This window comes from Geotrypetes seraphini, chromosome 1, assembly GCF_902459505.1.
Source record: "Geotrypetes seraphini chromosome 1, aGeoSer1.1, whole genome shotgun sequence".
Taxonomy (NCBI): Eukaryota; Metazoa; Chordata; class Amphibia; order Gymnophiona; family Dermophiidae; genus Geotrypetes; species Geotrypetes seraphini.
In genome coordinates, this window is record NC_047084.1 from 501,243,092 (window position 1) to 501,267,686 (window position 24,595).

General features: G+C 43.4%; 1 protein-coding gene across 1 annotated transcript in view; it reads right to left on the reverse strand.

The window, feature by feature from the left end:
- Positions 1-254: 254 nt before the first annotated feature.
- DAPK1 (death associated protein kinase 1) overlaps positions 255-24,595 on the reverse strand; it is a 312,064-nt gene continuing 287,723 nt past the window's right edge. The window contains exon 27 of the mRNA XM_033927667.1: positions 255-2,793. Coding sequence (XP_033783558.1) covers positions 1,561-2,793 — 1,233 coding nt within the window. The 3' untranslated portion in view covers positions 255-1,560. The remainder of the gene's footprint in view (positions 2,794-24,595) is intronic.

A 24,595-nucleotide genomic window follows, 5' to 3' on the forward strand; every position in this document is an offset into this window, starting at 1 on the left:
CTATACTTCTATGTAAGAGAAAATTTCCCTCAATGCTGACTTTAAAACATGAAATGCCATCTGCTCTGCAGAAAACAAGCGATAGTCATTAAGTCATATTTTAATTTCACATTTTCTTCTTGTTTTGCTCTGCAATTGCAAGAACTTGTACCTGAGATGACAAGCAAGCAATAAACATGCTTTACAGTTAAAAGGAATTTTATGTTACAGTTCAAATGCAACAGCATAAGAGTTCCAATACATAGCTTTGAATATACTGGGGGGGGGGGGGGGGAGAGTACAAAGTTATAATTTCTTCTTTTCATCCCTTTTTTGTATTAGGATCTCAAAGCATTCTTACCTTGTGGCTCTGAGCTGCAAATATTAAATCAAACAAACCCACAAGAAGAATGAAATGGACATGGAGAAAGGCTGCTTAAGTTTTCAAAAAACCTCCAGCTGTTGGGATACACTTTGGCCACTTAACCCCATGCTGGAGACAGTGGCGGAAGGGAAGGGTGACAGCACTGATTTGGAGCAGGGATAGAGATGGAAAAAGTTCAAACAATCGAGAATAAAAAAATAATTCTCTTCAAAAGAAAACATGAAAAAGGGAAAAGCTGAAATATTATGTCATAAATACTTCTACTCTGTCAGTGACAGGAAGGAATGATGAAACAATACCCTCCTAGTTTCACTGCATCATAAGAAGGGACCAAATTAGCACCAGAATGCCCCCTGCCCCACCCTGACACAACAGAACTACCCCCTCAAAATGAAATCCAGCCTAATTTAACAAGAACAAAAACAACGGAAAAATAACACACCGTGGCCCCTCACCAAAAATCCAATTCAAATAATAAGACATTTTTAGGAAACAGTTCCTTTAAGTGAATGTATCAAAAGAGCAAAGGGACACGATGTCCATACTGTTTGCAATGTATAAGCATGCAGACTGTGACAGAGGTAGCTTTCTTGTGTGAGAACTGCTGGAATAGCCTCAAGGTACTCAAACAAAGCTCTTTTTAACAAAGGCACTCACACTGTTTCCATTTAAAATATATGTATAAACATAGCATTAAATTCTCTCAAGATGGTATTGTTTCTACTTCCCTCACCAACTACAAAATATAAGTTAAACTAAAAGGATAAGGTGAAAACGTGACTGTGTAAGAAACAATTGAGACTGAGATGCATTTCCCTTTTGAGACGAACCAAAGTTATTGAAAATGCTATATGTGTAATACATTATTTCAGAAGCAGTATTCCAATGGCAGTATTAAGCAGCACATTTCATATATGAGAAACAGTTTTGAAAAATGAAGAAAGTATGCCAGCCTTTCAACAGCCTAAAAATAAGAAAAGCAACATTTTACAGTTAAACGTAGAAAGATTCTTCAGATAAAACCAGAGCGTGGCTGTAGGTGGAAAACCCTTTGCTTTCAGAAGTTTTATAAATTAATGCACGAGTATTCATGTGTCACTTTTATATAAACTGTATTTGGTTGTTTTTTTGTTTAACATTTTTTAAGGTCTTTAAGTGGCATAAAAGATGAGATCTGTCCACATGGAATGTTGCGCTCACCGAGACACCACGGAACTAATAGAATTATAGGATGTTCCACTATTGCAGCTTGACGCGTATGCCTCCTGGAGATTAGCATCCAAATTTACTCTAAAGACAGACAAGCCTCTCAGTATGAAATCTGCTGCATCTCGGCGCCCAAGCTCCCTAAGTTTAGACATTAAAAGTACAACTGTGCTATCTGGGGACGAGCCCCATTCCTGCAGCAGCACACTGATCGGACTTAGAAGAAAATCCTTCTGAGCATCACCGTTTGAATTATATTTTGCAACAAGATCAGGAAGACCCAGGTTCATAGCAAGAAGGCACCAATCCTTGCCCATAGGGTCAGGGGGGTCCAACAAGCGACTTAATTTCCTTCTTGTCAGGAGATTAAGTTCTAAGACATGAACATCCATTCCTAAGCTTCCTTGGGAATAGATATCCAGGCACCCAAAACAGAGGATGCTGCTGAAACTCTCTTTGTATCCAGCCATGGTGTTTGTCAGTGAGGTTTCCCTTTGAGCTTGTGCACGGAAGAAGTCTCTAGGCTGATATACCATTACTGGTTCATGATGTTCCCTCAGCTGCTGAGGGCTGAGGTAATGTTTCACAGTTAGAAGCCCTGGCAAAGTTGTGGCCAATAAATTATCAATGATGCTACAGACAGAATCGAGTAATAAACAGCACTTAAATTTCTCGGTCTCCAGTCCTCGAACTTGGACCTCAATACCCTGACCATGGTTGACCAGCAACACTAACACCTCAGTTCCACGGTTTGCAATTTTAGATCCATTTACCCATAGGCGGATGTCCGCATCGCTCTCGCCATTCTGCTGATGGATCCACCTACAAAGGTTCACTTGGACTTTGTGGAATATGCCACAGGGGAATGGGGCAAGGTGCTCAACTGGAACAATCCTGACACCTCCATAGATCATCACTTCTTCCTCTTCATCTGTCCAAGACCTATGCAGGTTGTCCGTTTTGATCAAGGCAGGAATATCCACCATCATCCCATTGCTAAGATCTCGGGCACAGATGTCCATAGCATCCAAAATCTGTACCAGCTCTTCTACGTCACTGTCTGGAACCAGTCGCTGGATATCCTCCATTGTATAGCGACCCCGGTAGTGATGTATGGCTTTGGGGCTCTCCACAGACAGAAGTCTTCCAAGTACATTAGAACAGAGCCAACGAGGATCCAGGAGCACCACATCTTGGACAGTTTCACTCTGCATAATGTTAATCTGTAAATTTAAGAATGAGAAAAAAAGTATGCTATTATATGGATTAAATGTAAACATTTTGCTGTGTCTGACTTAGATTCATGGGCTACATCTGAAATAATGGCTACACACAGGATAAATTACTGGAAGGAAGTGACAATAGTTAGCGTATCTAGGTTAAAAAAATTCTTGGAGGAAAAAAAATCCATAAACTGCTATTAATGTAGACATAGGGAAAGTCACTACGTATCCCTGGGATTGGAAACATGGAAACTTAATACTCTTGAGATTCTGCTAGGCACTTGTGACCTAGATTGGCCACTGATAGAAGCAGGATACTGGGCTATATGGACCTTTGATCTGACCCTGTACGGCTATTCTTATGCTCTTATGTTTTTATATTAGATAAAAGTTATGCAACACAAATATACAAAATCAAATCTGTCAGCTTTAGAAGGAGGGCATGGAGAGAAAAATCTACAACACATATGCTATAGGGTAAATTCTACATTATGACACCAAACAAATGTGCTCTAAGTGCTATTCTATAAACGGTGCTCCAAGAGATTAGGTTCTTACCTTGCTAATATTTTTTTCTAGAATATAGGTTTATCATTCTGGACATGCGGGTTATTTCCCCATGGCTGCAAGCCTCTGCAGAAGGAATTCACTCCAGATATTTTCTATATCACAAACTCTCATGGGTGGGATATGACTATACCAGGATACAACCTGCTTCGCAAAGACAGAGAGGGTAAGCTAGGAGGAGGGGTAGCACTTTACGTCAAAGAGCACATCAAGACAACCAGGATCACGGATGTTAAGTATACCGGGGAATCCATCTGGGTAAACCTGGCCAGAGGCGGAGAAAAATGCCTGTACCTCGGTGTGGTATACAGACCTCCTAGACAATCGGAGGACAAAGACGCGGAATTAATTGAAGATATTGAGAACATCACCTTGCGGGGGGATGTTGTTCTATTAGGAGACTTCAATATGCCTGATGTAGACTGGAACACACTCTCAGCGACAAATTGTGACAGCAGGAGGATATTAGCGTCTATGAAGGGAGTACAGCTCAAACAAATGGTGCTAGAGCCTACAAGGGCCCAGGCCATCCTGGACCTAGTACTTACGAATGGGGAAAGTGTCTCGGAGGTCTCGGTGGGAGAAACGCTAGCCACCAGCGACCATAACATGGTATGGTTTAACCTTAGGAAAGGCTTCCCTAGATCTCAAACAAGAACAAGGGTACTCAATTTCCGGGGCGCTGACTTCGAACGCATGGGAGATTTCGTTCATCAGACACTACAGGTTCAAGAAGTAACCGATAATGTGGAAGCTATGTGGTCAACCTTGAAATCGACCGTTCAGGAGGCAACTGTTCGCTACATTAAATCGGTAAATAAACAACAAAGAAACAAGAGACCCAAATGGTTCACTGATGAGGTCTCATACCGCGTCAAGGAGAAGAAAAGAGCATTTCTCTCATACAAGCGCACCGGGGAGAAAGAAGCGAACATTGAATACAAGACAAAGTCCGCAGCGGTCAAAACAGCAGTCAGGGAGGCCAAACTTCGAATGGAAGAAACTCTAGCGAAGAATATTAAGAAAGGGGACAAATCCTTCTTCAGGTACATTAGCGACAGGAAGAAGAACACAAATGGGATAGTACGCCTTAGAACGCCAGACGGGAGTTATGTGGAAACAGATTCAGATAAAGCTAAACTGCTGAATGATTACTTCTGCTCTGTCTTTACCTGCGAGGCACCAGGGAACGGGCCTCGGTTGGAAACAAAGCAAAGCATGGAAGATCCATTTCAGAATTTTGAGTTCACAACTGCTGATGTTTACAGAGAACTGTCAAGACTCAAGGTGAACAAGGCCATGGGGCCGGACAATTTACACCCACGAGTGCTCAGAGAGCTATGCGATGTTCTAGCGAAACCGTTAGCCATGCTCTTCAATCTCTCCCTAAGTACGGGGAGAGTCCCCCTGGACTGGAAAACAGCTAACGTCGTTCCTCTGCACAAAAAGAGATGCAGAGCAGAGACTGCGAACTACCGACCAGTGAGTCTCACATCAATTGTGTGTAAACTCATGGAAACTCTACTTAAAGGAAAATTAGACACGATTTTGGATGAGGGAGACCTAAGGGATCCCCGTCAACATGGATTCACTAGGGGTAGGTCATGCCAATCCAATCTTATCAGCTTCTTCGATTGGGTGACGGGAAAGCTGGACCTGGGAGAGTCTCTGGACATAGTGTACTTGGATTTCAGCAAAGCGTTTGACAGTGTCCCGCACCGCAGACTATTAAACAAGATGAAGTCGATGGGTCTAGGCGAGAAGCTAACTGCATGGGTCAATGATTGGCTGAGTGGAAGACTTCAGAGGGTGGTGGTCAACGGCACCCTCTCTGAGACATCGGAGGTAACTAGCGGAGTGCCGCAGGGCTCAGTCCTGGGACCATCTCTTTTCAACATATTCATAAGAGACTTGACCCAAGGGCTTCAGGGTAAAGTAACACTGTTCGCCGACGACGCCAAACTGTGTAATATAGTAAGTGAAAACAATCTTAAGGATAGTATGACGCAGGATCTGATCACGTTGGAAAACTGGTCCTCGACATGGCAGCTGGGCTTCAACGCTAAGAAATGTAAGGTCATGCATCTCAGCTGCGGAAATCCATGCAAAACTTACACCTTGAATGGAGAAACACTAGCTAGGACTTCAGAAGAACAGGACTTGGGTGTGATCGTCAGTTCAGACATGAAGGCTGCCAAACAAGTGGAGCAGGCCTCATCCAAGGCAAGGCAAATGTTGGGATGTATCAATAGAGGCTTCATCAGCCGTCAACCTGAAGTCATAATGCCGCTCTACAGAACCATGGTGAGACCTCACCTGGAATACTGTGTGCAATTTTCGAGACCACACTACCAAAAAGACGTGCTTCGAGCTGAGTCAGTCCAACGAATGGCCACTAGAATGGTCTCCGGACTCAAGAGTCTCCCATACGAGGAAAGACTGGACAAACTGCATCTCTACACTCTTGAGGAGCGTAGAGAAAGGGGAGACATGATTGAGACGTTTGAGTACATCACAGGTCGTGTCGAGGCGGAAAGCGATATATTCTTCCCCAAGGGACCCTCGGTCACAAGGGGGCACCCGTTCAAACTCAGAGGAGGGAAATTTAATGGTGACACCAGGAAGTATTTCTTTACAGAAAGGGTAGTAGATCACTGGAACAAACTTCCGGTGCAAGTGGTCAAGGCCACCAGTGTACTCGACTTTAAAAATAAATGGGACATCCACGTGGGATCCCTACGGGGGTCGAGCTAAGGAACTGGGTCATTAGCACTCAGACTTGATGGGGTGGGACAGAAGAGTGGGCAGACTTGATGGGCTGTAGCCCTTTTCTGCCGTCATCTTTCTATGTTTCTATGTTTCCTAATTCACTGAGAACTCTACTGCCATCTACAGTAAGTCCCCAAGCAAGCAAGAGCTCTCTCCAAAATCAGATGAAGTAGGGATATGGGAAAACTTCCCCAAACAAGAAGTCTGTTCTGCTCAAATCAAGTAACATAAGAACTATGAACAATCAACAGAGCAACAAACCTGCCAGCAGAAGCATCAAATGAGCTCAAATAATATCCCCAAACATACCAATAATAAATTACTCTTCGTGGCCCAAAGTGCTGACTGGCCTCCAAATAACAGACTTGGAGAAGAATATTCTTAATCAGACAGCAGGCAGGTGCAGGAAAGAAAAGACAGGAAGGGAGTCCAGAATTTATCTACTGGAAAAGATAAGAAACTAATCTGTTTTTCCAGGTGTGTCATTCTGGACAAGTGGGACGTACAGAAGCAGTCCCAGGAATCTAGAGTGGGATGACTGCATTGGAATGTAGCATTGAGGCCCCAAAGGCAGAGTCCTCCCTTGCCACCACATCCATTCTATAAAACTTAGCAAAGGTATGTAGAGTGGACTAAGTAGCCACCCTACAAATCTTCGCTAAAAAGACTGCCCTAACTTCTGCCCACAACAAACTTCTGGTTGAATGTGCCTTCATGGATATAGGGGACTGTTTCCCATAATGTTTGCTGATGAAATGGCCCTTCAAATCCATGTGGAAATTGTGGCCTTGGAAGCTGACATGCCTCGCTTAGCTGCATTAGTCAGATGGTCACAGAGACCAAACTCGTTGATGACTCCAGATATTGAAGAAGTACTCTTCTCACCTCCAACTTCCTTAAAATCCGGTCCTGTTTCTTGAACCTGTGGATTGGAACACTGGCAATCGAACTTCCTGACTGACAAGAAATGCCAAAACCACTTTCGGCAGGAAGGAAAGAATGGTGCGTAAAGAGACTCCAGTGTTAGAGATTTTAAGGAAATGCTCCCTACAAGAAAGAGCCTGGAGTTATGAGACTCGTCTCACCGAGGCCACAGCCACCAGAAAAACTGGTCTTGAAAGCCAAATCCATCAGTGACTCTTTCTTCAACTGCTCAAATGTAACTTGAGACCCCACAGAACCATGTTAAGATCCCAAGAAGGGAATGAAGCTTTGACTGGAGGTCTGATGCGTAGTGTACTCTTCAAAAGCTGGCTATATCCAGATGAGAAGCCAGAATAGATTTGCAATCTTGAGCTCTGAAACAACAGAGCCTGGCAACTTGGACCTGAAGGGAAGCCACCACAAGACCCTTGAAAAGGCTGGCATGGAGGAAATCCAACACCATAGAAACCGGAGCTGAAAATGGCTCCACCTTTTCCTGGACACACCACTGCTGGAAAATCTGTCATGCCATCGCATAGGTACAGACCGCTGTCAGATTCTTAGACTTGAGGAGAGTGGTAATGACCACTCCTGAATACCCCTTTAACGCTTTGCATTCAAGAGCCAAGCCGTAAGAGCAAAGTGATCTGGATCGTCTAGGCACACTGGATCCTGGGAAAGAAGATCTGGATGCACCTGTAACCTGAGCCCCATCCAAAGACAGACCAGATCCATGTATCACGGTCTACGTGGCCAGTTCAGAGCTATGAGAATCACCTTTCCTCAATGACTTCCAATCCTTTGAAGGATTCAGCCAATCATGGACCACAGGGGAAAGATGTCCAAAAGGACGCTCTCCAGCCAAGGCTGGACCAAAGCATCCAGACCTGTGCTTTCGGGTTTGTATTTTTGACTGAAGAATCTGTCTGCCTTTTTCTTTGCCTTAGCCATGAGGGTGGCCGATCCCAGTGACAGACAAACAATGGCTTGGATCACCATTTCCGACAGCGTCCACTCGCCTAGATCCAAAGACTGTCTGCACTTCCATTAAGTGTTCTGCCGAGAGCACCAGAAGATGACGTTCCGCCAAGGTGAACAGCAAACGGGCCTCCAGATAGGCTTGGTGCCCCCCCCCCTGGCAATTGACATAAGCCACTGCTATAGCATTGTCTGAGAAGACCTGGACTGCTTGGCCCTCCAGTCTTCTGTAGTTTCACTAGAGCTAGCCGAACGGCTCAGAGTTCAAACCAGTTGTTCGACCACCACCCCTGAATCAATCAACAGTTGCAAAGAGTCCCCCAGCTGAGGAGACTGGCATCTGTTATTAAGACCACCTACAATGCTTTCTGAAGGGGCATGCCTTTGGCAAGAGACTGAGGGCTAACTATCAATCCATGCTGGCTTGGGCCTCCAGCATCCATAAGAACATAAGAAGTTGCCTCCGCTGAGGCAGACCAGAGGTCCATCTCGCCCAGCGGTCCGCTCCCGCGGCGGCCCATCAGGCCCATTGCCTGAGCAATGGTCCCAGACTATCCCTATAACCTACCGCTACTCTTATCTGTACCCTTCAATTCCTTTATCCTCTAGGAACCTATCCAAACCTTCTTTGAAGCCTTGTAACGTGCTCCGGCCTATCACAGCCTCCGGGAGCGCGTTCCATGTGTCCACCACCCTCTGGGTGAAAAAGAACTTTCTGGCATTTGTTTTAAACCTGTCTCCTTTTAATTTTTCCGAGTGCCCCCTTGTACTTGTGGTTCCCCGTAATCTGAAAAATCTGTCCCTGTCTACTTTTTCTATACCCTTCAGGATCTTGAAGGTTTCTATCATGTCTCCTCTAAGTCTCCGCTTTTCCAGGGAGAACAGCCCCAGCTTTTTCAGTCTGTCAGTATATGAGAGGTTTTCCATACCTCTTATCAGTTTAGTTGCTCTTCTCTGGACTCCCTCAAGTACCGCCATGTCCTTTTTGAGGTATGGCGACCAATATTGGACACAGTACTCCAGATGCGGTCGCACCATTGCACGATACAGTGGCAGGATGACCTCCTTTGTCCTGGTCGTGATACCCTTCTTAATGATACCCAACATTTTGTTTGCTTTTCTTGAGGCTGTGGCGCACTGTGCCGACGCCTTTAAAGACGTGTCCACCATCACTCCCAGGTCTCTTTCAAGGTTACTTACCCCTAGCAGTGATCCTCCCATTTTGTAGCTGAACATCGGGTTCTTTTTCCCTACATGCATGACCTTGCATTTCCCTACATTAAAGTTCATTTGCCATTTTTTGGCCCATTCTTCTAGCGTCGTTAGGTCCCTTTGCAGATCTTCGCAGTCTTCCATGGTTTCAACCCTGCGGTAGAGTTTGGTGTCATCCGCAAATTTAATAACTTCGCAATTTGTTCCCGCCTCCAGGTCATTAATAAATATATTGAACAGGAGCGGTCCCAGCACCGACCCCTGCGGAACTCCGCTCGTGACCCCATGCCAGTCTGAGTAATGGCCCTTCACTCCAACCCTCTGTTTCCTGTCTGCCAGCCAGTTTTTGATCCATCGGTGGACCTCCCCTTGCACCCCGTGTCTCCACAGTTTTTTAAGCAATCTTTCATGCGGTACCTTGTCAAAGGCTTTCTGAAAGTCAAGGTAAATGATGTCAATGGATTCCCCCCTATCCACCTGTCTATTTACTCCCTCAAAGAAGTACAATAAGTTTGTGAGGCATGACCTACCCTTGCAGAAGCCGTGCTGGCTCGACTTTAGCTGTCCATTGTTTTCTATGTGTTCACAGATACTGTCCTTAATCAGTGCTTCCATCATTTTTCCCGGGACCGAGGTCAAGCTCACCGGCCTGTAGTTCCCTGGGTCCCCCCTTGAACCCTTCTTGAAGATGGGTGTGACATTTGCAATTTTCCAATCCTCCGGGATCTCTCCAGTCTTTAAGGATAGGTTACATATTCGGCGAAGTGGCTCTGCTATTACGTTCCTTAGTTCCTTGAGTACCCTTGGGTGAATGCCGTCCGGACCTGGCGATTTGTCGCTCTTTAGTCTGTCTATCTGCCTGAGGACATCCTCTTGGCTTACCTCTAGTTGGACCAGCTTTTCATCCCGATCCCCATTTACGATGTCCTCCGGTTCCGGAATATTGGATGTATCCTCCCTCGTGAAGACTGACGTGAAGAACTTATTTAACCTGTCTGCTATCTCTTTTTCCTCTTTTACCACTCCTTTTTTGTCTCCATCATCCAATGGCCCCACTTCTTCCCTTGCCGGTTGCTTCCCCTTCACATATCTGAAGAACGATTTGAAGTTTGTTGCTTCCCCCGCCAGTCTCTCCTCATATTCCCTTTTAGCTTTTTTAACCACACGGTGACACTTCCTTTGGTGTTCTTTGTGTTCCATTTGGTTGTCCTTTGTTTGGTCCTTTTTCCATTTTTTGAACGATGTTTTCTTGTCACTTATCGCCTTTTTCACTGCAGTTGTTATCCACGCTGGTAAAGACTTCTGTAATGAGATTGTTTGTGGAGACTAAAAGGCGAGTAACGCATGCTAGAGAGGACACATGTGGGCCTTCGCCCAAGGAATGAGAGGGAAAAGAGGATGAGATGAAGAAGAAGAAGACCTGGTGTGATACAGGTGAAGCAAAACAAGTCCTTTGGATAAAGGTGAAGTAACCAGACCTCATAAGAGAAAAACCCCCTCCCCTCCCTCTTGCTCTAATAAATCAGTATATGAACTGTAAAAGATATTTCATAACCCACTTGCCAGCTGGCCTATAGTGATTGAGAAATGTTCTGTTTCTGAGTTAGCTATGGTAAGCAAAAACTTGTAAGAAACAAGACTTAAATTCCGATGCATGGCACCTGGCCGGATATTATGCAAAGAGGAACACAGCTCATGGTCAGAAAAACAGAGTACTCAAGAACATTATTTAGCAAGATATATCATGTGTTACCACAGCAGAGAAGGAATTTTGGACTCGGAATTGCATATATGGTAAAGGGAAAAGGACATTTGCAGGAAAAGGTTAGGCCTTACGGCAAACTGAACAGACGTATAAGATGACACAAATAGATAAGCCAATAAATGAATCTACTTATGTATTGACGTATAAGAAAAACAACCAATAAAGATGTATCATGTGATTTAAGCTAACGTGGTATGGACCACCAAAAAATGTATAAAATCAGGCCTATAAGCAGAAGTAAGCTGAACAGACATCAGAGGACCCTCAGGCCTGAGGATCACATCTGTTCCATTATATGCTGAATGATTTGACATTGTAAGCTGTTACTGATTTGTTAATAAATGTATACCTATTGAAACCAGTATATAGTGTGTGGAGTCTCCATTACGAGGTAGGCCTAGACAGCGGCCTACTTTCATGTGTTACCAGGAAAAGGTTAGGCCTTACGGCAAACTGAACAGACGTATAAGATGACACAAATAGATAAGCCAATAAATGAATCTACTTATGTATTGACGTATAAGAAAAACAACCAATAAAGATGTATCATGTGATTTAAGCTAACGTGGTATGGACCACCAAAAAATGTATAAAATCAGGCCTATAAGCAGAAGTAAGCTGAACAGACATCAGAGGACCCTCAGGCCTGAGGATCACATCTGTTCCATTATATGCTGAATGATTTGAAATTGTAAGCTGTTACTGATTTGTTAATAAATGTATACCTATTGAAACCAGTATATAGTGTGTGGAGTCTCCATTTCGAGGTAGGCCTAGACAGCGGCTTACTTCAATGGTGACCCACGACTGCGTAGGACACGAGCCTTAAACGACCTCACTGGATTGCAGGCATAAAATCTGCTTGTCAGATTGCCTCTCCATTACTTTTGGCCAAAAGTTTGATTCTGGGTTTTATTTCTGTACTTATGCATTGTTTTCAACTGAACTTCCTTATTTTACAGAGTTGCTGTGTTGCCTGCTTTATCTTGTTCCCCTTTTTATGCCGCACTTCTCCTTCATTTCCTTTTTTCACCAGCAATTGAATATGTTCTGCCTCATACACTATTTTCTTTTTCAGCACTAATTTTTTTTTTTTTTTTTCCTTTTTGTTTTTACGTAGGACTCACTGGTGTCAAATTTGGATGGTCCCGGACCCTGGAGCGGTTTTTCTGCATTGCCTTGCCCGGGACCGGGTTCCCATCCTCAATTGTCCTATTGGTCCTTCACGCTACAGTTAGGAAAAAAAAAAATAAAACAAGAACTTGGGGGTAACGCAGAGTAGTATAAGGACTGGCGTTAGAGTAGTCAGCATAGTATAAGGACTGGCGTTAGAGTAGTCAGCATAGTATAAGGACTGGCGTTAGAGTAGTCAGCATAGTATAAGGACTGGCGTTAAAGTAGTCAGCATAGTATAAGGACTGGCGTTAGAGTAGCCAGCGTAGTATAGGGACTGGCGTTAGAGTAGCCAGCATAGTATAAGGACTGGCATTAAAGTAGCCAGCGTAATATAGGGACTGGCGCTGGGGTAGCAAACATAGCATAAGGGACTGGTGTTAGAGTAACCAGCATAATATAATGATTAGTGGGAAACAAAGCCAGGATAGCATATATAGTGGAGCAATATTTACGGCCGTTATTACTTTATCTCTGTGTAAATCTTATGTTTACTTCTTCTCCAAACTCTTTCCTTGGTACAGACACTGATTCAATTGCTGGTTGAATTCTTTCCTCTGCTCGGATAACGTCTGGCCTTCCATTTTTCTGTCCACAGGTTAACCATTTTGTAATATTACATTGTATAGTGATATTGTATTTTGATGCTTCTATGAATCCACTGTCTTACATTTTGATGTTTCTCTGCATCCGCATCGTTGGTGCCATGTGAAATAGTCACCTATATATATCTCTTTGGTAAATAATCTCTAAATCTGACCTATTACTGTTATCTATATATATATTCATTTTCTGTCAGCATGCATCTTTGTGAACCTTCATTATCATAAGTGTTGGGGAACTGATGCCTGACTTCTTTTATCTCGTTCTTCCTAAATTTTCCTCCTGGTACCGGCTGGTGCATGCTTGGTGTTCAGGCATATTTTTGAGGGCGGTCTTTATGCCAGTAATCTCTACTGAACGCCCATGACATATATGTCTTCAAATCTATCTTTCTCAGCCTCTCTTCTCCATGAGAGTCCTGGTATCTTTTCCCAGGGTCATTGCACATGACCTACAGGGGTTCAGGGACACACATCGTTGTTCGTCTGTGATCACAACCAGACACTGACTCATACACTAACTTCCTGTGTCAGCATCTCACTGGTGATCTGCTCCACATCCTAATTTCTTATCTATTCCTGTAGTCTAATAAGCCTCTAAAGGGAATCCAGAGGGGAAGCGCCCCATGGCTATAAACCATTACACATTACACATACATTATTAGTCTGACCTAGAAACAAGCTCCTCCGTTCCTGTTACCATCACAATCTCTCCCTGTAGATTTGTATATTATTGACCACCCAGAGGGGTGGGCCGCCCAGAGAGGTGGACTGTGGGGGCTTGCCAAACTAACCACACCATTTGCTATCTCTTAGGTTATTTCACAACTGTTGAGCTCCATTTCAACAGCTGTGAAGAGGGGGGTGAATAAAGGTGACATTATTTTTGTTTTTTGATCACAGACGGATTTCGCATACACTATAAACAGATTACTGGAGATCAGAGAAAGATAATGCACGAAGAAAGCAGAAACTGTATTTGCACAAGAAATAAATATATGTCCAATTAATAGACAAGGTGACAATGCAAGGAAAAAAAAAAAGGAAAAAAAAAAACCCTTTTGTCTTTATAGGTCCAGGATTTTAATATTGCCACCTACGTTTCTTTCTTTTTACTAATGACTATTTTGTTTCCTAGAGTCAGGGAAAACTGCAGTGTTCCTGTCTCGGGAAACCACATCTTGAACAGGCATGCCCATTATGTCTGATTTCTCCCGCTACTCTTGCTGACATTAGGAATCCCCCTGTTTTATTCTTCTCTGGCTGCCAGTGCTAGCCATGATTATTTGTCTTGTGCCTCTAGCCCTAGTTTTTCTTTCTCTTGCCTGTTCCCTCGTGATTCCATCTGCCGTTGGTTTTTCACCGATCTTCTGTTAAGCCGTTGCTTAGACAATCCTGTTCCTCCTTCTGCCCCCATATTTCCTACCATTGTTGAGCCGAAAGTATACACCTCTTCTCTGCATTGTGCTTTGTGTTACCTAGCCCCTTATGATGTCACCATACTGCTTGCTTATGACGTTGCTTTCCCTGACATACCATCTTGCCTTGCCAAGCTTTCTTTATTTACGCTTGATATGTTGTCTTCCTGGATTTTATTAGTGTAAGTGGTATTATCATGTGTGGTCACTATTTTGTATGGGTTTTGGCTTATTAGTTCTGCTTTTATGGGTTCATTTTTTTGCTACTGACAAGAGAGGGTCTTCTAGCCTTAGTACAGCTCTGAGTCTGTGTTTTACTGTAATATTTTCAGCTTGTCATGCTGTCTGATGGCTTTCTTTGTTCTTCCGTTTATGCTGTTTGCTTTACATTTTAGCTGTCGCTTGTGTACTGGCCTGTGTAATAGATGGCACTTTATGGGAAAGCGAAAGCATTGCTCTCGTGGTTTTTGTTTCCTGTTCTTTTGTGGTCACGAACCAGGAAAAAAAAAACAAAAACAAAAAACTGGGGGGGTGAGGGGGATGAGATTGAATGAGACTGAAAGAGGAAGTATATATTTTAACTGTGTTTCAATGTTACCATAAGATTCATTAAAACAATTATTTATTTCATATAAGTTTGCTGGATTATAAAGGATTGTTTTTGAGAAAAAGAAGAACAAAATTACAGAAAAGATTAGGATCACTATTGTTTTTATATATAAAGACAAAGAGTATTGGAAAGAAGGGATAAGAGACATATACCGGAAGTCAATAGAAAGTGTTATGTTAGATTGGCAATGAAGTGAATATATAAGCAAATTATTGAAGTTCATAGAAAGATAGTGTACGTAAATAGGAAGGATTCGTGACGAGTGATTATGTCTAACCAAATAACTGACAGGCATTAAGTATGATAACTGACAATGTAAAAATAAATGCACCCTTTGTCTTTCTAGGTCTGGGATTTTTATTATGGGCGTTTCCCATTACTAACGATCATTTGTTTTCTAGAGTTAGGAAAAACTACAGTGCACTCGAAGAGAACACCTAATGCTAATACTCTAAATAGAAAAAAAATTAATTTTTATGTCGGTCCGTTTTCTAGTACATGAGTTATTATTTGTTGTATTATGACATGTGTCAACTTCAGTGTTTATGGAAATACGAGTGGATTTCCATTTATGAGCGCTCACTATAATTACCAATATAAAGAAAGAAGATTTATTTTTTCACTACTCACCACAACGATTTCAAACCTTATTCTTTGTCTGTGATCAAAGTTTAAGAAATGAGTTATGCTTCTTCTTTTTCCGTTACATAAACATACATAGTTACTTCCTGGTTGATGTGTCTGTATTTAGGGACACTGGGAAATGTAGTGCTCTATTTCTTTAACTTGAAATTATCAGCAGCTATTTTCTTTTTGTTTTTTTCATTATTCATGTCTCTACAATAATTGGAACATATTGCATAGGGTTCTTATGATCCACTCCTATCCCAAATGGTAATATTAATTAATGTTGTGCTAACATACCGAAGTGAGAATAACTTCTGCTTTTTATTTCTTAAGCCCCAAGCCAAGTTTTTGAGTGTTCCAACAAAGAAACATATTCTATAATGTTAACCCATTAAAGGTTGTTCACTTCTTGTTAGAGAAATTATTTGTCTAGCTTTAAGCAATGTGTATTGTTCTGTTTGGTTTTTTTCCCCTTAATGAAATATATTATGAGCTAAACAACTATGACTTTGCTAGATTTCCATTTATGAGTATTCAATATAATTAGCAATATAAAAGGAAAAACTATTGTTCCTTTACTTATCATAACAGTTTTGAAAAACTTCTAGCAGTCTTTCTCTCTCTGCCTTTTCTTGGAACTTGTAAAAGAAATGTTACTTCCTCTTTTTCTTATATATTCTCTGATGCACGCAGGAATACTTTCTGGTTTAATACAATACAATCAGCGTTTGGCTTTATTTTAAAAAAATGGTTCTAACTGTTGCTTAAGAACTTTTCTAATAAGTTGCTGAAGGAAATGTCTAGTCCTATTGATTGGAATTCAAAAATATTTTAGTTTAGGTCTTTTTGCTGATTGAATATTAGTGAGTCAAACAAAATTGAACCCATGATTCGATAGAATCCCATGGGAAGGACATTTCTCCCATAAATCCTATTTTATTTTAATTTTAGGGTTTATCCTCTTTATTTTAGTATGTTTCAATATAACCTATGTGTTAATATGTCTAAGGCTATAGCTTAGCCATCCTTTTGCTTGGGTTTGACTCTTTGCTAATTCATATTTATGTTTAGCATATTACTCCTGTCCTTTGAACATCATATGCCATTGTAACTATAATTCCCTTAGGCTGACAAATATAATTCAGCCATTACATATATTAGACCTTAGTCTATTTGAATTAAAGCAGATAAGTTTTTGTTTTCTTTTGTATGTCATCTTATAACGCTGTACCTATCCTGTTAGTAATATTGCTCAGGTATTGTTGGAAACAAGTTAGATGATATATACAGTACAGATATTTCTGCCTTATTAATTGTGTATCACTTCACAAAGACAATTGCCATATCAGAGGAAGCTGTATGCTACATGAGAATCCGTGTTTACACCCTTTTAATTAATTAATGACTTATTTACATAATTATGGACTAATGCTATTTGAAATATCATCGATGAAAAATTTTCAGCCGTATGAAACCCTGATGACGGATGAGCTCCAAAGGAAGGATCGTGCTACCAGAGAAAGCGCCTAGACTTACCAGCAAAGACTTCCTGACTGTTGCTACCAAAGACAGGATGACCTTTATGACCTTGAACTTCTACAGCTTTAATTATGGACTTATTAATTTGCACTTTAACTCTTTTATGGACTCATGCAGTATTAGTATATATACTTTTTCATGTGTTGATAATTATTTCTAACAGCCCTATTGCAAGATTTGGGTGTTTTTCTTGATTGTGACTTTATGCATTTTCATCCTGTTTTGACTCCCACAATAGCTCCCTAGTTATTTTCCCTTCCAGTTAGATTCTTTCCATCCCCTTTCTTGCTGCTAAGCTGAGGAGAAGTGCAGTGAAGAAGAAGTAATGAGCCCAGCTGAAGGATGATGACGTAAGATTTGATGTGGTTACCTGGACTTTCACCCCTGGCGTCTGGACCCAGCCGAGTCTGCACTGATCCCAGCTATTTTGGAAGAGCATGGAAATAATCTAACTTGTTAATTTATCCCTCCATCCCTTTTGGATGCAGTATGCTCATAACAGGATGAAGCCATAAAAGGAGAATATATTAAAACGTATCAGATTAAATTATGAACCCCTGCAGATGCCTAGTTGCTCGAACTATCCCAAATGTTGAAATAGAGACCCCTATACAGACCCATACACAACATTTTTGATAATCTTGACTTGGCTGATTTTGATGCACCTCCCTATGAGGCACCAATAGCTGATTTCCCCTCCCAAGAGCCACCACCACGTCAGTACTTTATTCTAATGTTTCTAACACACTAGTATAAGCTCTGCAGTCATGCCTACCTGACTTTTCCGTTGCATATTATCCTAATTATTGATTGCATATTATCACATTGTATTAATAATTTTATTGTGACATGTTATGATGCTCTGTTCCGGGTTAGTATAGTATGGGTGGGCACTTGTCCTTTTCATTTTTACCATATACAATTTCAAGTACTGGCCCTAGGCCTGGGCTGTATGATCACTGACACAATCTACCTTCTGCCCGAATATCCGGATGTCAAAGCCACCTGAAGGGGCTTTGAAGAGGGGATGAGAGGGAAAAGAGGATGAGATGAAGAAGAAGAAGACCTGGTGTGATACAGGTGAAGCAAAACAAGTCCTTTGGATAAAGGTGAAGTAACCAGACCTCATAAGAGAAAAACCCCCTCCCCTCCCTCTTGCTCTAATAAATCAGTATATGAACTGTAAAAGATATTTCATAACCCACTTGCCAGCTGGCCTATAGTGATTGAGAAATGTTCTGTTTCTGAGTTAGCTATGGTAAGCAAAAACTTGTAAGAAACAAGACTTAAATTCCGATGCATGGCACCTGGCCGGATATTATGCAAAGAGGAACACAGCTCATGGTCAGAAAAACAGAGTACTCAAGAACATTATTTAGCAAGATATATCATGTGTTACCACATCAGAGAAGGAATTTTGGACTCGGAATTGCATATATGGTAAAGGGAAAAGGACATTTGCAGGAAAAGGTTAGGCCTTACGGCAAACTGAACAGACGTATAAGATGACACAAATAGATAAGCCAATAAATGAATCTACTTATGTATTGACGTATAAGAAAAACAACCAATAAAGATGTATCATATGATTTAAGCTAACGTGGTATGGACCACCAAAAAATGTATAAAATCAGGCCTATAAGCAGAAGTAAGCTGAACAGACATCAGAGGACCCTCAGGCCTGAGGATCACATCTGTTCCATTATATGCTGAATGATTTGACATTGTAAGCTGTTACTGATTTGTTAATAAATGTATACCTATTGAAACCAGTATATAGTGTGTGGAGTCTCCATTACGAGGTAGGCCTAGACAGCGGCCTACTTCAGGAACCACATCTATTGTGGCCACCATTGAACCTAGGACTTGAAGATAGTCCCACGTTGACGAAGCTGGCTTGGTCAGGAGGCACATTATCTGAGAGCAAGCTTTTGTCCGTGTGCTTCTGGAAGATAGACATGGCCTGCAGCCATGTTGAACAAGACACCCAGGTACTCCAAGGATTGTGTCGAAGACAAATGGCTCTTTCGGTAATTCACTATCCAATCCAGACACACTAGGACTTGGATCACCATGTGCCAACCCTTGAATAATGAGGGGGCCCAGATCAGCCAGTCGTCCAAGCAGGGATGCACTTGCAGTCCCATCCTTTGCAGGTGGGCCGCCACTACCACCATCATTTTAGTGAATGTGCGGGGAGCTGTTGCCAGGCCAAAGGGCAAGGCCGAGAACTGGAAATGATGCTCCAGGACATGAAACCTTAGGAACTTTGTGGTCTGGAAATGTGCAAGTAGGCTTCCATCAGATCTAGAGAGGCTAAGTACTCTCCCGGAAAGACTGGTACTATGACAGAGTGACTGTCTAAATGTGAAAATGCGGGACCTGAGTACTGCATTTATGTGCGTAAGGTCCAGAATAGTGCTGCCTGATTCACGATTCGAATTGATTCACTAATTCGAATCAGGTGAATCGATTCGAAACGATTCAATTAAAAAAAAAAAATAATCGGCCTCCCGATTCGATGACTGACCCTTCCCCCTGTGCCTTCCTAAAGCAGTAGCGGCAGCTCTGCCTCTTGCTGGCCTGCATGTTTCCTCAGCTCCCCCATATTACCTTAAGCTAATATGGCAGCCTGCAGGATCGCGGGTGCTATAGCGATTCCTGCAGCTGCCGTCGTCCTCAGTGGCACGTTCTCTCTGCTACAGTCCTGCCCCTCCTCTGACGTCAGGGTTAGGATCGCGGCAGATAGAACGTGCCACTCAGGACAACGGCAGCTGCAGGGATCGCTACAGCACCAGAGATCCTGCAGCTTGCCGTATTAGCTTAAGGTAAAAGTGGGGAAGCTGGGGGAACATGCAGGTTTGCGGGGAGAGCAGGCCTTTGTGGCAGGGAGGCAGGCCTGTGCAAAGGGAGGAGGAGGAGTGCCTTTGCGGTGGGGAGGCAGGCTTGTGCAGAGGAAGGAGTAAGAGAGGGGAAGGGAGATGCCAGACCTGGGGTGAAGTGATGGGAAGAGAGAGACCAAACCAAAAAGAGGGGGAGGAAAGCAGAGGAGAGGTGCTGGACTAATGAAGAGAGAAAGAGAGAGAGAAATGCACAAGGGGAAGGGTACATGAGGGACAAATACTGCTCCAAAGTAGGTGGGCAGGGTGCAAGATGGCAGGAGAGATAGGAAGAGAAAGTCTGTACCTGGGGAAGGGGATACAGGAGATAAGGTAGAGAGAAAGAAGAAGCTGGATATGGGGAGAGACATGAAACAGAGATAAGATGCTGGGCATGGAGGGAGCATAGGAACAGGGACACAAGGGGTACACAGAAGAGAAATGCTGGATGAAAGGGTTGTTGAGAAAAGTAGAGATGGTGGATCTGTGGATGGTGGGGTCCATCGCTGCAGCTGCGGGGGGATAGAGATGGTAAAAAGGAAAGATGCCAGACCTCAGGGGAGGAAAGGGAAACAGAAGGGGAGGACAGAGATGGAAGATGGATGGTTAGCACAGAGAAAGAAGAAAGAAGGAGTGCCTGATCAGAAGACAACCAGGTGGCTGGGACCAACATGATTTGAAAAATGACCAGACAACAAAAGGTAGGAAAAATAATTTTCTGTTTTGTGATTACAATATGTCAGATTTGTATCCTTCCAGAGCTGGTGTTAGACCGCAAACGTGAGCTAAGATTTAACAGAGAGAGGAAAAGTATTTTTTGTTTGTTTATTTTGATTACACCACAGGACCAGTGTGGGTAGGAGAGGGCAAAGGAAGTGAAGAGGCTATAAAAGGGGTGACGAGGCTATAAAATAAACCTACCAGAATGTTTGAAAAAAACAAACAAACAAAAAACCACCCAATTGGGCAGGAAAATTGAATCGAATCAATTCAATAGGCTGAATCGAATCAAAATTTTTTTCCTGAATCGGGCAGCACTAGGCCAGAATGGGTCCGCAAGCATTGGAGTCTTTCTTTGGCACGATGAAGTATATGGAGTATCTACCCAAGCCCAAGTCTCCGGGCATCACAGGCTATATGGTCTGAAATCTAGCAATCTGCTTACAGTGACTTGCATTTGGGTCGCTTTTTCCAGGCGCTCCACAGGAGAGTCCACAAACCAATCTGAGTCCAGGTGAATTTCAGTTTGTAGCCACTCTGGATGATGTTCAGAACCCAGTGGTCAGACACAATCTGAAATCAGGCCTCTAGAAAGTCTGATAGTCAGCCCCCTATCCTGAGAGGGACCACCTCTGATCTGGCATCATTGCGACATCTTGGTGGAGGGGTCAGCACAGGGTGCTGAAGATTGGTTGTATCTGGGTCTGGAAAACCTTTGTCTGTAATTCTGGGAGAATCTCTGAGAAGTGGAGCTGGAATACTTTCGAGACCGAATATTAGAGTGGCCTGAACTTCTCTAAATTCTGGGTCTGCTGTCAGGCAGAGTCTTGGGCCATCGGTCAACTACACAAGATATAAGATCGTCCATACCATTTTCAAATAACTTCCCTTTAAAAGGGAGTCTGCTAAGAGTAGCTTTAGAGGTGGAATCTCCAGCTCATTGTCTGATCTATAGCATTCTACATGCAGAGATTGAATAAGCCAACACTTTACTCATGACACAAATAATATTTTAGAAAGCATCTGCCACATAATTTATTCCAGACAAAAGGAGCTGAGGTACGGGCTCCACACCTTCACGCTCCAGAGTACGCAGCCTAGAAAGACAGGTACATGTTACAAAGGACACCGCTGAGGCTGCTTTGACTCCCAAAGTCAATGCCTCAAAAAACCTCTTGAGAACGACATCCACTCAGTGATCCTGCATATCCTTTGAGCACTACATCGCTTTCGCTCAAGAGAGATGTGCACTTAGTAGCCTGCACAACCAAGGAATCCATTTTAGGCTGGGTAAAAAGTTGCTGGTACTCCTGTGCCATAGGATACAGCCAAAACATGGCTCTCGCAACCTTTAGGGACTCTTCTGGAGAATCCCACTGTCCAGTGACTAACTCCTGTGCCATAGGATACAGCCAAAACATGGCTCTTGTAACCTTTAGGGACTCCTTCTGGAGAATCACATTGTCCAGTGACTAAGACGTTAATCTGGATGCCAGGGAAATGCAGAAGATTGAACCCTCAACTCCACTCATAAGGGAGGAGGAAGTAGATGAAACAAGTTGAGTGTCTAAATTTAGCTCATGCAAGAACTCCGAAATGAGATCCAGCAGAGCTGTAAGGCTTGACATGCAGGATTGTGGGATCATCCCCAGGATCCAAAGGCAAAACAGAATCTAAAGTGCCAGACTAGAGAATGACACGGGGAAAAAAATTTGTCCCCATCCCTGAGACCATGGTCCCCACAGCATCCATACAAGCCTCAGTATTGCAATATTTAGCTTATTCCTTCCTCATAAATCAAAGTTTTGGCTGATGAACTAGAGAAAGAGATGTTCAGCTGGCAGGGCTATGTTTATAAATTTTTATCAACACAACTAATATACTACTTCATCCTAAAGCAAAAAAAAAAAAAAAAAAAAGAAAATAAATAGAAATTTTTTTCTTCTACCTTTGTTGTCTACCTTTCCTCATCTTCTCCTCATTCAATTCCTTCCATCCATCCACTTTGTCTTCTCTCTGCATCTTCCCTTTGCTCTGTTACTGTGCCTCACCCTTCAGCCCCCCTTCTTCCCTCTGCTCCCTCCATAGTCTGGCATCTCTGTCTTCTTCCCTTCCAGCGTCTTCTCCCCACTCTCTGTTCCCTATTTCCCTTCAGCATCTTCTCCCCACTCTCTCTTCCCCATTTCCCTTCAGCGTCTGTTCCTTTACACCACAACCCTTCCCTCTCGCCACCCCTCTTCAGCATCTGTTCCTTTCCACCGCCCTTCAGCACCTCTCGCACGGTCCGAGCATCTCCCTCTTACTTTCGTGGCACATTTTACTTTACAGGGTAATTTGTTCAAGCCACTGGAGCCTGCCTGAAGTTGCGTGTGTCTTTGGGCGGAAGCATCTTCTCTGACGCAACTTTCGGTTGCGTCAGAGGAGAACTTTCTGCCCGCGACTTCAAGCAGGCTCTGGCGGCTTTAACAAATTACCCTGTAAAGTAAAATGCGCCACAAAGGTAAGGGGGAGGGAGGGAGATAGATGCGGCCGTAGGTAGGAAGGAGGGAGGGGGGCTGCATGCTATCAGTGACTGCACGCATTTCCTCCCTTAACTGCGGAGACAAGGCCATTCACTGCTCCGCTGGGCAATGGATGGCCTTGTCCCCGTAACCGCAATGAGCACTTTTTCCACCCCACCATTTCGGCAGGCTAGCCGCGGGTAACAGCCCCCGTGTCATTCTCTATGCCAGACTGTTGGTCTGTCTCCCCCGATATGGGAGCTGCATCTTGAGACAATAAGAGAACAGTGAGAGACTCATCATTAGTGTCCCCAACAAAAACATCTCTCAAGTCCTGGGCAGTTGTAGACTGCGAGGCAAGTGAACTTATAGAGGTCAAGCCCTCATATGCAACATCCGAAGCACAACCTGCCATTGCCTTGGAAGGACAGTTTTCCCGACAGGCTTTCCACACTAAATTGCCAAATTCAGAAGAAAAGGCCATACCAGGTAGTGCAGAGTCACCTGAAGCGGACTCTGATTTGTGTCTCTTGGGTGCTGCGGCTTCTGCCTGCTTTTGTGTAGGACGGTCACTGTTCTTATGTCCAGAAAAGGAAAATGCCTGAACCACCAGGCCACCCTTTTTTCAGCCCGAGAGCACAAAGAAGAGATTAAGCCAGATACTCTTGCCTCTCCTGCACATGTGGCACAGCCAGTGGTGCAAGGACGCTTCTGAAGCACACAATTTGCACATTCCAGGCATGGTTTAGGAGTAAAGGATCTCAAGGACTCCATCCCAAGAAGAATTGAGGCAAAAAGAGAAAATTTGAAGCTGCAGGAAACTTTTGCCATCAGGATTTTGGCACCAAAAATCGCTTGAAAAACATAAAAAGTCAAAAACCACTGAAACTAGGATTTTTGGGGAGGGGGAACATAGGGGAACAAGCACAAACCACTGAAAATTGGATTTTCTGACAACCCCCCCCCCAATTCACCTCACAGGCTGTGTCAGCCTTACTCAATGTGAGCTGTGCTGGCAAAGTGCTGCAGCCTGCCTCAGTAGCTGGAAAGGGAGAAAAACTCACTGCCTCATCCAGAATGTCTCTTTCAGCACTGATTTTCGAGCTGCTAGTTGAACACAGTGTCCGAGTCTCTACCCCCGTGGATTGATGGATACGCAATCAGAAGGGGGAGGCGAAAATGCAGCCAGCACCATGCGAGACACCGCTGAGCCTCCTACAGATGCCTGACAGCCTGCACTCAAACCCTTGCCAAGCACTAGGTGAGCAACGCTAAATTGGGATAGCTCCAAGCTCCAAAAATGCTTCTTCTGGCTAACAGGTGCCACAAGGGACTGGCCTGTCAGCTGCAGACCACCATCTGCTTCTTCTCCATTGAGGTACTCCAGGGACATTTTTCGGCCTTGTCCTTTGGCCTGGCGACAATTACCCGCACATTCACCAAAATGATGGCAATAGTGGCGGCCCACCTTTGAAGGATGGGGCTGCAAGTGCATCCATACCTGGATGACTGGCTGAT